General features: G+C 37.3%; 1 protein-coding gene across 1 annotated transcript in view; it reads left to right on the top strand.

The window, feature by feature from the left end:
- Window positions 1-14371, top strand: part of MALRD1 (MAM and LDL receptor class A domain containing 1) — an 837423-nt gene that overhangs the window by 473957 nt on the left and 349095 nt on the right. The window contains 2 exon segments of the mRNA XM_066386561.1: window positions 1410-1655; window positions 3843-4000. Of these exon segments, the coding sequence (XP_066242658.1) occupies window positions 1410-1655; window positions 3843-4000 (404 nt within the window).

The raw sequence follows: 14371 nt of genomic DNA, 5'->3' as shown, positions 1-14371 counted from the left end.
TGTCTTACCCCAATCTGCTAAAATGGAACTGGGCATCTAAATGAAAATATTTTAAACCCATACTGCAAGAAAGAGTCATATTAACAGTCAACACAAAGTTTTGTGAGAGACATAATGCACAGGTGAAACTTATTTTCAAAGGCCTTGTAATTGTAAAGGCCATTTAATTCGGCAATCTTGAACATGAAGTCCAGGAACAATTTAATGTGCAGAATGGCTAGGAGCCTTCAGACACCAGGCTCCTCCCCAGTGGTTTCTTCATGGCATTCCATTCACCTCCTCCCACTTCCTGCCTCTTAGCCACCTATTTACTTAAATTTGAGAAATATACAGAATATAAAAGCTTCCAGATAAGATTTTATTTATTGTTTTATTTTTTATTGAATTTATTGGAGTGACATTGGTTAATAAAATTATATAGATTTCAGGTGTACAATTCTATAACACATCAACTGTATATTGTATTGTGTGTTCACCACCCCAAGTCAAGTCTCCTTTTATCATCACTTACCCCCTTTCTATTCTTTTTACCTCCCTTGTCCTCCTTATCTGTTATTTTTTTTTCTGAATCCCTTAACATTTTTTATCCAGCCCTGCAACCCCCCTTCTCTCTGACAGCTGTCAATCTGTTCTGTATCTATGAGTCGCTTTCTATTTTATTTGGAATGTACTTCCAAATGTCCCAAAATATATAAGCTCTTAGTACCCTAAAGATTTTGTTTCAGGCCTGACCAGGCGGTGGTGCAGTGAATAGAGCGTCGAACTGACCCAGGTTCGAGACCCCGAGGTCGCCAGCTTGAGTGCAGGCTCATCTGGTTTGAGCAAAAGCTCACCAGCTTGGACCCAAGGTCACTGGCTTGAGCAAGGGGTTACTCAGTCTGCTATAGCGCCACAGTCAAGGCACAATATGAGAAAGCAATCAGTGAACAACTAAGGTGTCATAACAAAAAACTAATGATTGATGCTTCTCATCTCTTTCCATTCCTGTCTGTCTGTCCCTAACTCTGATTCTCTCTCTTTCTCTGTAAAAAAAAAAAAAAAACAAAACAAGATTTTGTTTCAGGTTTAAAAAATGAAACAAAATGGCTTATAGATCTAATTTACATCCTTGAACACAGCTTACAAGAAATGATGTATTTGTGGATACTTGGGGTCCTTTCTATATCAATAAAGTAATATTTCTTTTTCTTCTTCTTTTTATTTTGAGTAATCCTTAGGAATGTTCTATAGGCCAGAACACTGGGGATAGTTAGGACAGATAGAAAAAGGATCAGACAACTCAAACTCCGAAAAACACCATGTTTCTTTATATATTAAAGTGAATCCACTATTACTACCTTTTAACTTCACAATGTGTTAGTAGTGGTTCCTCATCCATATTTTGTTTTGTATTGTTTTCTGTTTTTTAGGTTACTGTCCACATGGCTATTGGGAATGTAAGAATGGCAGATGTTATAAACCAGAGCAAAGCTGTAATTTCGTAGACGACTGTGGAGATTCTACTGATGAAAATGAATGTGGGAGCTCCTGTACTTTTGAAAATGGCTGGTGTGGCTGGCAAAACTCTCTGGCTGAAAACTTTGATTGGGTTCTGGGGCTTGGCTCTCATCAAAGCCTAAGACCCCCCAAAGACCACACACTTGGAAATGAAAATGGTAGGCTCTTAGGTTGTTATGGTCACTCTAATCATATCCACCATAAGCATCACATCATCTTCCCTGACAGTAACTGCAGAGCTCTGGAAGTACCACCATGGTGACACGGCAACTGAGCCAAACAGTTAATGAGTGTATTTATCTCCTAGGACTGCCATAACCAAGTGCCACAGACTGGAGAGTATCAATGACAGAGTATCAATTTATTGTCTCACAGTTTGGGAGGCTAAAATTCTGCCGTCAGATGTCAGAGGAACCAAATTTGAGGGCTGTGAGGGAGAACCACCTGCTCCATGGCCCTCTCCTAGCCTCTGGTGTCCTTAGCTGTTTTTTGGCTTGCAGATGGTATTCTCCTTGTGTCTTCACATTTTGTTCCCTCTGTGCATGCCTGTCTCTGTATCCAAATTTTCCTTTGTTATTAATACACGACCATATTGTGCTAGAGCCCATTCTAAATGACCTTACTTTAACTTTATCATTGACAAAAAACTTACTTCCAAATAAGGTCACATTTAAAGGACTGAAGTTAAGACTGCAGCATCTCTTAGGGAACACAATTCAATCCCTCACAGTGAGTAATCAAAATCTAATCTTATTGGTAATCGTAGATAGATGATAATGCATGCTGCCATAAGGTGCATTTTCCTACATGACACAGTCTGAATTCTGCCACTCATGTGATCTCTTCAGGTTCTCAAAATCCTCATCTCTCAAATGGCGATTGTAGCATTTGCCCTGTGTGCCAACAGGGTTGCAGAGGTCCAGGGAGGTGCTGTGTATGCAGGGAGAGAGTGTGAAAGTGTGGAGGTGCTGGGCAGATGTCAGTCATCACTCTAAGTTCACATATGCTAAAGGATGGAGGAGGGCTCATTTTTGCAAAGAGGGGCTCAAGTCAAGCCTCAGACTTACTGGTGAATTGACAAAGAGCATTAGCAGAATAAAGAAGAGGTGCTGCATTCCTGGGTACGACAGAGTAAGAAAACCTGTCTAAATACTGAAGTTCCACAGGTTTATGAAAAAACAAAGCTCTATGACAGCCTGACCAAGACAGAGCACTCAACTCTATATATGTAAAATCTTTTGGATATTTGGATAAATATACAGGTGTAAATATACAGTATCTTTCCAATTGTGTTGCATATTATCATTCTTAGTGATTTATTTATGCACTCTACTGATGACTGAATTTTTAGTACCCCCTTATTGATATTTTATAGGTAATCTTAGAATTATTTTATAAAAACTGGATAGTTTGAGGGGTTTCATTAAATGATTTCTATAATTGTCTTGTTGATTAAATGGTATAAATTTCTTATTTTATTTACTTAAATTTTTTTAGTTTATTGATTTTAGAGAGAGAGTAAAGAAGAGAGAGAGAGAGAGAGAGAGAGAGAGAGAGAGAGAGACATATATCTGCTTCTGTATGTGCCCTGACCAAAGTTCAAACCAGCAAGCTCTGTGCTTCGGTTCAACGCTCTAACCAACTGAGCTATTTGACCAGGGCAATGGCATAAATATCTGGTCGATGAGTTAATCTGCATACTGTGAAGTACTTTGCTAAAAGCACGCAGTTGGAAATTGTTCTGTCAGTGAGTTAGAAAAAAGGCTCTTAGATTTCCCTTTATTTCCCAATGGAAATGCATTTGGCATCTCAGATTATATGAAATATAATTAAAAACTCTAACCAGTCATCCATCTATGGAAACTTAGATTGCTTCCATATCTTTGCTATTGTAAATACTGCTGTAGTGAGCATAAAAGTGCACATATCTTTTTGAATTCCTGTTTTCATTTTTTTTAGATAAACATCCAGGAGTAGAATTGCTGGATCTTATGGTAGTTCCACTTTTAATATTTTGAGGAACCTTCATATTGTTTTCCACAGTGGCTACACCAGTTTATATTCCCATCACCAGTGCATGAGAGTTTTCTTTTCTCCGCATCCAACCAACACTTATTATTTCTTGTCTTTTTCATAAGAACCACTCTGAAAGGTGTGAGCTGATATCTCATTGTGGTTTAATGTACATTTCCCTGGTAATTAGTGACGTTTAGCATCTTTTCACATGTCTGTTGGCAATCCATGTCAACTATATTTTAATTTAAAAACAATTTAAAGACGAAAAAGCTAAAATAATCTCCCCCTTTGCTATCTCTATCCTATCTGAAGCTTGTCCTTGTTCTTAGGGCACTTTTTGTATCTGGAGGCCACTCCCATGGGCCTTCGGGGTGAAGAGGCACACCTCAAGAGTGCTGTGTGGCAGGAGTCCAGCGTCGCCTGCACCATGAGCTTCTGGTATTTCATATCTGCAAAAGCCACAGGGTCCATTCAGATTCTCATTAAGGTAAGATCTTTGCCCATGAAGCTTCTGAGTGTAGTGAAGTTTCCTACAGGTAGCACATGACCAAAAAGGAGTTTATTACAACTCCGCTACCTGGGCCAGAGAAAGTTGCCTTTAGTTTCTACTTGTGGTTTAGATGCTCTATGAAGTTCAGTAAGCTAGACCTTAAAACCAGCTTTGAGCTCAATGTCATCTCCTGTGACTATGATTGAATCTCAGAGACTCCTTTTATGTTATCAATAGGTCTAAGACATGCAAGTTTCTTCTTTCTACTTAGATATTTCCTTCTCTATCCTTCTTAGTAAAATAAAGTAAATTATTTGTATATCTTAAAAAAGAATGAGCATCCATTTTAACTCATATGTGAGTGACCATTAAGGGAACTTATAATAGACATTTTGGTTCTAAGCACACCATGCAAAGTGCTGAATGGCTCAGGAGAACGATCAGGTGTGATTACATTGAACTGCTTATTGACTGTGACATAGTAATGCATTTTCTTACTGAGGATTAATTGGATATTTCTGTCAGGGCTTTAATTTAATATAATAAAGTGACAGTGTTCAGAGAGCAAAATAACAAAGTATATATTAATATTCATAAGACTTGGCTTATATACCTTAACCCTTTGGCAAGTTGAAACAGCCGCAAAAAGAAGATGAGCGAATGTGTGTGTGTGTGTATGTGTATGCATTTTAAGAATCTAGTTAGAATTTTAGGAAAGCTGTCTTGAAAACCATGCTCTAGAGGCCACTGCTGTTTGATCACGCATGAGCTTTGGAGAAGTGCCCTACACTGATGAGTGAAGCCTGACCAGAAACCCACAGCTCAGGGGTCTCAATAGCAAATAGCTACATAGTCCACATTTTACTGAAACCTAAGTTAACTTTATAATTTGAGACTCTGCTATAATAATGCAAAGAAGCTGGTCTCAACAAATACATACAGCAAATATTATAGGGGTTTATTCTTATATTTAAATAGGGAAACATTAAAATAGAATGCTTTCAGTTTTCATTGAAGTGTTTGCTAGTATCTGCTGAATGTGATACTTGATTATGTAGTGTGTCTCATGTGAAGCACTTGGTTCAGCTCTGCAGAATTTGCTTTCTTTATTTGTTTCACTTATATTTACTTATTAGCTCTATTATATTATAGAAACATACTTTATATTACTATAAAATATACACTTAAACTATTTTGAGATATGTCTTTCTAACAAGTATTATTGAACTCCTATGGCTCTTCCAATGAAATCCTCTAAACATTTGACAGCAGGGTTTTTTTTAAATTTTATTTATTTATTTATTCATTTTTTGAAAGGAGAGAGAGAGACAGAGAGAAAGGGGGGAGAGAGAGAGAGAGGAGGGGGGAGGAGCTGGAAGCATCAACTCTCATATGTGCCTTGACCAGGCAAGCCCAGGGTTTCGAACCAGTGACCTCAGCATTTCCAGGTCGAATGCTTTATCCACTGCACCACCACAGGTCAGGCCTTAACAGCAGTTTTTAAAACCTGTCTTCCTACTATATTAAAAATAAAAACTTATTTAAGCATGACCAGGTGGTGGCACAGAAGATAGAGTGTCAACCTGGGACACTGAGAACCCAGGTTCAAAACCCCAAGGTTGCCATCTTGAGCACAGGGTCGTCAGCTTGGGTATGGGATCATGTTGCTGGCTTGAGCCCAAAGGTCACTGACTTGAAGCCCAAGGTCACTGGCTTGAGCAAGGAGTCACTGGCTCAGTGGGAGCCCCAATTCAAGGCACGTATAAGAATCAATCAATGAACAACTAAAAAGTTATAACTATGAGCTGATGTTTCTCATTCTCTCTGCTTCCTGTCTCTGTCTCTGTCTTTCTTTCTCTCTCACTAAAAAAAAAACAAACAAAACAAAAGACAAAACACTCATTTAAATATATGCCTATTTTTATTCAGTGATTCTTATTACAAAAAAGAATTTTTTCATAACATGTGTTGAATTTTTTAATGAATTTTAGGGCGATTGTTTTATTTTGCTAGTTAATGTGATACGTAATTTGGTCACTACTGTAACGCACTCCTTAGGGTTCTGTCTGTGTGGAACCAGGCTGGATTTCATCCCAACCAGAAGGCAAAACCACAGGGGCAGGGAATCTGCCTTTCATTTTTCTTCTTTGTGCCTCATATTTCTAACTAAAAAAAAATGTCCCTCACAGTTCCAAAAGTTCTTCCTGCTTACTAGCTATTCATTTATATTTATTCTACTTCAACAGATAAACTATAAAATCCTGTGGGCAAGACCTTGCGGTTTTAGTCTCTGTGTCCCCCTCTGCAGCTCTTCAGAGAAGGGACTGATAGATAAAGGCACTGCAGGAAAAGAGTGCTACTCTTCCAGAGCCTGCTGCCAAACTCAGGGCAACCCTTGTTTGGGACAAAGAAATGGCTGTTAGGTATTACATACACATTAAAGTCTAATCTGGAGAATTTGTCATGTAAATCTGAAATACAGACATGCAATCAGATGCAAGAGTCACATAACCATTGAACAATAATTTACTGATGATATAGTTTTAAAGGGTAGTATTGATTATGGAGCAAAACCACAATAATGCTCAAGAATAGATACATTTATTGAAATTCAACCATATACATTTTATTGAATGTCAACACATACTATTCATGTAATTTTTGGCACAACCTTCCAAGTTAAATAATACGAGCTCCATTTTACGACAGCAGGGGATAAAAGAGTCTCATAGATAGAACCTAACTATCCTATGGCTATCAGACAGTCAGTGACAGTCTGGGAGTTGGAATTCAGGGATAGTTACATCTAAAACTTATGTGTTTACTCCTCACCAACCCTAACTGGCCCTCATTGATAATAGTGAGTGTTTTGCTCTCATAATGAGATGATTTTATTTTACTGAGATCCAAATTCATTACATAGAGCTTATTTTCTTTTTTAAGAAAACAAAATGAATAATGATTCTTAGGATGGATATGTGTGATTTTTAAACTATTCTCTTAATAAAAGAGTAATTTCAGGGAAACCCCAACAAAGAAAAGCTATTTCTTTAGGAAATATTTAATAAAGAGCAGTACTGTCTTACATATTGTATAGGTTATACTTCTATGTTTCTTACTTTCAGTGGCATGAAACTACTTTTCACTAAACAGGTATAATTGAAACAAATGTAACTTTTGTGTCTTAAATCAAAGTGATAAGTGAATTACAAGATAGAAGAAGTATTCTGTTGAGAAATGAACCTTAATATTTTTATGTCCTTTGAAGTTTGCTTTAGTTATAAGTACTGTATAACAAAATATACCAGAATGAAAATCAGGATGAAATAAAGTAGTTAACTTCAAGAGAAATAACAACTAAAAAAAATACAACTAGTTTTATTGTAAGATTAAAGAGTTTGCCAGGGAGAAGAATTGTTGCCTAATATTCATGCTTGGGCCAAGCCACTTTGAGAATGAGATATATTTTTCTGCTTTTCCACTGTCTGCTCACTCCAATGTGCTAAAATATAAGTCCAAGGTTTAAGTAACTGGAGAAGCTAGGAGTTGAATTCAAGTATTATAAAAATTAAGATTAGAATGCTACACAGTCTGTTTTCTTTCTATGGAGGAAGATTGGATGTTGGTAGTGTAAATTTAAATACATAGGCAGTCTTTTTCTGAATTTAGTAATAATTCATTTTTAAAATAGTAAACATTGATCATTTTTACCGATCTTTTAAGTTATTTACATTCAGTATGTATTGCTTTACAGATCATCTAAGATTTAAAACAAAAACTAATCAAATGCTCAGGAGTAGAGTAAGAATTCTACAACATAAAAATTGATTTGTTTTTATAAGTATATTTAATTTTACTTATATTTCCAGTCACCTGTTTTCTTTTCTTTTTTTTTTTTTTTTTTTTTTTTTTTTGCATTTTTCCGAAGCTGGAAACGGGGAGGCAGTCAGATTCCCACATGCGCCGGACTGGGATCCACCCGGCATGCCCACCAGGGAGCGATGCTCTGCCTATCCGGGGCATCGCTCTGTTGCATCCAGAGCCATCCTCAGCGCCTGGGCAAACTTTGCTCCAATGGAGCCTTGGCTGCGGGAGGGGAAGCGAGAGACCGAGAGGAAGAAGAGGGGGAGGGATGGAGAAGCAGATGGGCGCTTCTCCTGTGTGCCTTGGCTGGGAATTGAACCCGGGACTCCTGCACACCAGGCCAATGCTCTACCACTGAGCCAACCAGCCAGGGCCCAGTCACCTGTTTTCTGATGGGGTTAGTTAATAATGAATAATACGTAGATTTTAATACACTAAAAAGTTTGGAGGGAGGGATATTTTAATTTGCCTGTGTCTAACAATTTGTTGCCATGGGTATAAGTCTGTTTATCCTCATTAAGAAACAAAACACCTTTGCATCTTTCCAGTTAGCCATTGAATAAAATGCAGGAACACCTGCTACCTGAGCAGCATTATTATGTTTTGGAACTATTCCATCTGTAATAAACTGTTATTTTAATCAAGATGGCTGTATGCTGTAGGGAATTTGAATCTCTTTGAAGGCATTCAGGGCTATCCATTATACCATCATGATAGAAAACATATTCAAGCCAAAAGTGGAGAAAAATAATGCATTTCAGGAGAGCTCTCCTGATTCTAGCAGCCTACTTATGCTGAAAGACCGTAATTGAATTAGTTCATTGCTTTATCTTGCTTAGTGATTCAGAGAATTTTAGAGCTGGTGGGGTCCTTGAAATACATTTAATCTAAGCTATTCATTTTATGGATGAAGGAACTAAGATTATGAAGTTATATTTCTTGCCCCACCTCACATGGCATTTTAAGAAAAAAAAAAGTTAGATATGATTCCAATTTCTCTGACTTCTAATTTAGAGCTCTTTTACATGACGTCCTGGAACTTCTCTGTAGAGATCTTACTGAATATGGAAATACAGATTTTGTTCAATAGACAGTGGAAAATGTCAAAGCAACAAACAAAAGGCCAGACTCCTTTGCCTACCTAGCAGACTGTGGTGATTCTGAGTCATCTTTTACTCTCAGTGTAGGGAACAATGAGCCTCAGTTGTCAAATGGCGAAAGTGAACATTCTCCATCCTGCCAAACCCACCACTACCCTGTCCCTGCACACACTCACCACACCTAGGTCTGAGACGGACAACCGCTGAGGCTGCTAACACTACATGTGTCTGAGTATTAGAGTAGGTCAGCCAGATTTTTGCATTTAAGCATATTTTGATCTCTTCGGCTTACTGAATAACTGATGTTATTTCACTCATATTGCTGGCATTTTATTTATTGTTTCAGAGAAAATGACATAGAAAATATTGATAGAAAGGATACATAGAATCTATTTTGATATATAATCTGAAAAATTGATTGTTTAGACTGCTATGGGGATTTGGGACTGTAAATTCATTAAATTAAACTTTTGGTACCAGAACTTTTTTTTTTCAGAATTGTTTCAACATTTTAAAAATTTGGTCTGCATAGTTTGAGCTCTATTGCATTCCTGACTGGGACCAAATCAAGGGAGAAAAGTTGATCTTTGCATTTCAAGCTGGCCTCACCCACTAGAGTTTGATTAAATTAGCTGCCGAGAGATCACAATACTCTGACTTCTATGTACTAAGTGTTCCTTTTTATCATCCTGAGAACATGGAAATGTTTGTTCCAGGCATATTTTTGACTGTGATATATTTTTTTAAACTTTTTGCTTCTATCTTTTCCCTCTATCTGGTGCCTCTCCTGCTCCCACTAGGACTCCTATGCAGCGAGTTCCACTGGGGTCCCTTATGTCGTGGAGAAAAGACTTCTTTAATTTAATTGATCCCAGGAGTTTTTGCTTTACAAGAGATGTATAAGGTCAGCACTACAAAACATTCTTCTTGAGACTATAGCTGCTATTTAACTTCTGGTTTGGCTTCCACTGCTGCTACTATTCTTTTAACTTCCAGTTATTGGCTGATTCCTTTTTTTCATACACAATGTTAAGTCTTTTATGTACATTAACTCATTTAATCTTCAAAATAAATTTGTGAGGCCCCAGCAAAGTGGCTCAGTGAATAGAGCATTGTCCCGCACACCAAGTGCGCGGCCCAGTCAGGGCACATATGAGAAGCGACCAGTGAGTGCACAACTAAATGGAACAACTAAGTGGAAAACGACTTCATGCTTCTCCTCTCTCTGTCACTCCTTTCCTTTCTCCTTTCTCTCCCTTCCTCTTTCTCTCTATCCTTCAAGTCAATGGAAAAATTTTTTTTAAATAAGTAAATTTATGAGGTAGATACTTTGTCCTAATTTTACAGTTCAGGTAATTGAGACCCAGGTTACATGAATAGTAAGTAGTGTAATCAGGATTAAAATCCAATTCTAATTTCAAAATCCACACTCTTAACTACTACTTTTAGCTTCTGCTATTAGAATTTAAACCATTCTTATACCCAGGAGACAGAGACGTCACTGTCCATCAAAGTTTTACAGTGCCTCTGAAATCATGAGATTAGAAATTTCCATCTCTACATATTAATAACCCCATAGGCCTGTTCCACACATGTTAGAGAGGAGAATTGATTATGTTCAACAACTTCTGTGTTTTATTTATTTTTCTACCTTAGCTTGCCAATGTCTATTCACAGTAATTGTATTTATCTAAATCATTCTCCCTCATATCTAATATAATTCAAACATTTCAAAATAATAGTTAATAGCTACATTTTTATGGTGATAAGGAAGAAGTGAATTAAAAACTATGTAATTTGCTTCTTATTACAAAAAAACTAGCTAGATAAGTATCAATTAATTATATTAATTATTATTCAAACATGACATTTTTAAGACTATAACAAAATCTATTCTTTCAGATTCGTCCTCTCATATGATTAAATTGGTCAATAACAATTTTTCTCTCTTTGAAAATTGAGACATTCCAAATTAAAAGCAGAGTTCTTCATGATCTGGGGTTTGCTGTGTGTGTAGGTGTTTCTGTGTTTCACAGACCTCTTTGGCAATCTGATAAACTTCTGAATTATTTCTCAGAATACTGTTATAAATGTAAAAATTAAAATATTAGAATAATAAAAGAAACAAGTCAATACTAATTATTAAAATTTTTAAATCAGCATATGACTTAATGAATGCATGTTAAATGACAAGATCTAACAGGATAAGATACTACTGATTCAAAGGAGTGATAAGCAAAAATGGTATTTTTTAGGTAGTCACTGCACTATAATGTTATATTAAATATTCATTATTGGTGAGAGAGTCACAGGTACTAATACCTATGATTTATTGCCTGTATTCACAATTAAAGAAAATACCAATATTTTATCTGAAGTTAGTAAAAATAAAGATGTATTTCCTCTATTCATCTTACAACCCTCTTGAAAACTAATATTTTTATACCTAAAGGGCCCTGAGAAGTTTTAACTTTATAAGGGTGTCTATTTTATATCTTTAGTGTTAAGATTCATTTATTTATTAAGAAAAATCAGTATGCCTTATCTGAGTTGTAAGCTTTAGTGTGAATCAATTCCAGTTCTCACTGATTGAAACATAAAAGCAGTGAAGATAATATTTAATCTGAAGTCATTTTAGAGCAGGCTAAATGTAAATGGACTGAGCTTCTGCCACAGCCAGGAGCTGTCTCAGTGGCGGGATATCAGCTTGCAGCCAGGCGGAGTCAGCACTTCCCAGCGGACTGCCTCTCATTGATGTACAGAGAGGTTTGTCACCCAGATTCAGGACTGCCTTTTCAAATGCAGTAAGTAATCACGCTACTGACTTTTTGTTTAACGTAAAATCTAGGATAAGAGGAGAAGAAAAACAATGTTGTAATTGCCTGGTTTAAGATCTAGTTGGCAAGTAGCTCAAATGGTTACTGGTCATTTGCCCACAGAAAATTCACAGGCACAATTGTTGTGTACAGAACTGCCCTATGTAGGCATTCTGAGTGCCAATTAATTTCACTTCAACACTCGCTTATTTCTGAAAAAACACTTGCATTTTAACAGTTTCAAAGGAAGTTATCATGGCAAAACATTCTGCTTTTTCTTTCATTTCTTTTTTTCAGTATATTGTCTGAAAAATCGTAATAGTTTTTCTCAAATGATGGTAACTATTTGGAGCTCATAAATTCTCATCAGTTAATTTTTAACACTTGCTCTGCTAATTTCCTGTGGAAGTTGCAACACGGGCTTCTACTAAAAGAGGTTAAAAGTGCTGCTCTGTGGGCTGATTGTTCTAACTGAACCACACCTCTGACTCAGAGTCTGCTAGGCGACTGGCAATCTTTCTATCCTCATTGTAGAGCAGAGTTGGAGTAGTGCAAGGCCCTACGACTCACCTTTGTATGTATCATATTATCAAATTAAATAACTAAAATCTCAGTAATATTATCAATCTTATCTTTAAAAAGATGAGTATATAACACATTTCTACTTGTAATCTTTGATGAATTTTAGTTAAAACAAATGTTTAAAACCTAAGAAATAAGCTTTAATTGATATTGTTCAAATTACTGCATTTCTCCATATCTTCTAAAGAAGTCAGGAATTTTTTTAAATAACCTATAAATCTAGGATTATGTAAAAGGATTAAATAAAGAAAAGCTGGGCAATTTAGTATATACAATTAGCTAATTTAAGTGCCTGTTGCTAACCCAGTCTCTTTAATTTAGGTCTACAACTCTCCTTTGCATATACTGAGCTGCAGCTGAGTACCAACTCTTTCCACTCCTTGCTTCTGTTCATGCATTCACACAAACCTCAGTGAGCCTGTACGCTCTTGCTGGCATGGAGCTTGTGAGCTTAGACTTTTCTTTTTTTTTAGTGAGAGAGAGTGAGAGACACAAGAAGGGAGAGAGATGAGAAGCATCAGTTGGTAGTTGCGGCACTTTAGTTGTTCATTGATTACTTTCTCATACATGGTCTAGCTGAGGCAGTGACCTCTTGCTCAAGCCAGTGACCTTGGGATTCAAGCCAGTGACCATGGGGTCATGTCTGATCCCACATTTAAGCAAGCGACCCCGCACTCAAGCTGGTGATCCTGCGCTCAAGCCAGATGAGCCCACACTCCAGCCGGTGACCTAGTGGTTTTGAACCTGGGTCCTCAGCAACCCAGGCTGAGGCTCTATCCACTGCACCACTGCTTGGTCAAGCTAGAGCAGACTTAAAAGCTTGCAAAACAAACAGTAAGGCAGTCAGTCTTTCTATCAGAAATAGTCACATCGTTTCTACTAGAAACTGAATGTTCTTTGACATTTTATTGTCCTCTTTCCAAAATTATACTCTTTCTGAAATTATGACATTCTGTGCTGCATTTTTGAAACAGGGAGTTTCATGGTGTAATGCTAGTGGCGGACGCCAGGCAGGTTCACATCAGATTCGGGCAGATGGTAGAGAAACTGCAGAGCCAGAAAGGGTTGGGCCATTCCATTTAATAAAGTCTCACAAAAGGGGACAAGCACACAGGCAGGGGAAACCACCTCTCAGGCAAACCACAAAAATGACCCCTCACAGTGGTGGGCAGGCAATCCACACATCCACAATCCCCCTGAGCGCACGCGCCCATAGCCTTATATAGGCCACACACACGGCACTGCTACTTGCTCATGCACTAATCCGTAAAGTACGTACACCTGATAATCTCGTGAGCAGGCCTAACACAACTGCCCCACACACACTAATGGGCACACAATGGCCAATTCTTGTGATAAGATTTAATACTGAATATTAATCAAGAGGAAGTTCTCTAGAGTCATCTATTAACATTTTGTGGCACTCATCTTGCATACATTTTATGTAATTTTAAAGAACTTCATGTTTTTTTGTTTATTTATTTATTTATTTTTTAATGGGGCGACATTAATAAATCAGGATACATATATTCAAAGATAACATATCCAGGTTATCTTGTCATTCAATTATGTTGCATACCCATCACCCAAAGTCAGATTGTCCTCTGTCACCTTCTATCTAGTTTTCTTTGTGCCCCTCCCCTCCCCTTTCCCTCTCCCTCTCCCCACTCCCCCCGTAACCACCACACTCTTATCAATGTCTCTTAGTCTCACCTTTATGTCCCACCTACATACGGAATAATGCAGTTCCTGGTTTTTTCTGATTTACTTATTTCACTTCGTATAATGTTATCAAGATCCCACCATTTTGCTGTAAATGATCCGATGTCATCATTTCTTATGGCTGAGTAGTATTCCATAGTGTATTTGTGCCACATCTTCTTTATCCAGTCATCTATTGATGGACTTTTTGGTTGTTTCCATGTCCTGGCCACTGTGAACAATGCTGCAATGAACATGGGGCTGCATTTGTCTTTACGTATCATTGTTTCTGAGTTTTTGGGGTA

The sequence above is a fragment of the Saccopteryx leptura genome, chromosome 5 (assembly GCF_036850995.1).
Source record: "Saccopteryx leptura isolate mSacLep1 chromosome 5, mSacLep1_pri_phased_curated, whole genome shotgun sequence".
In the NCBI taxonomy this organism is placed as follows: domain Eukaryota; kingdom Metazoa; phylum Chordata; class Mammalia; order Chiroptera; family Emballonuridae; genus Saccopteryx; species Saccopteryx leptura.
This window is presented reverse-complemented; position numbering and strand designations above follow the sequence as displayed.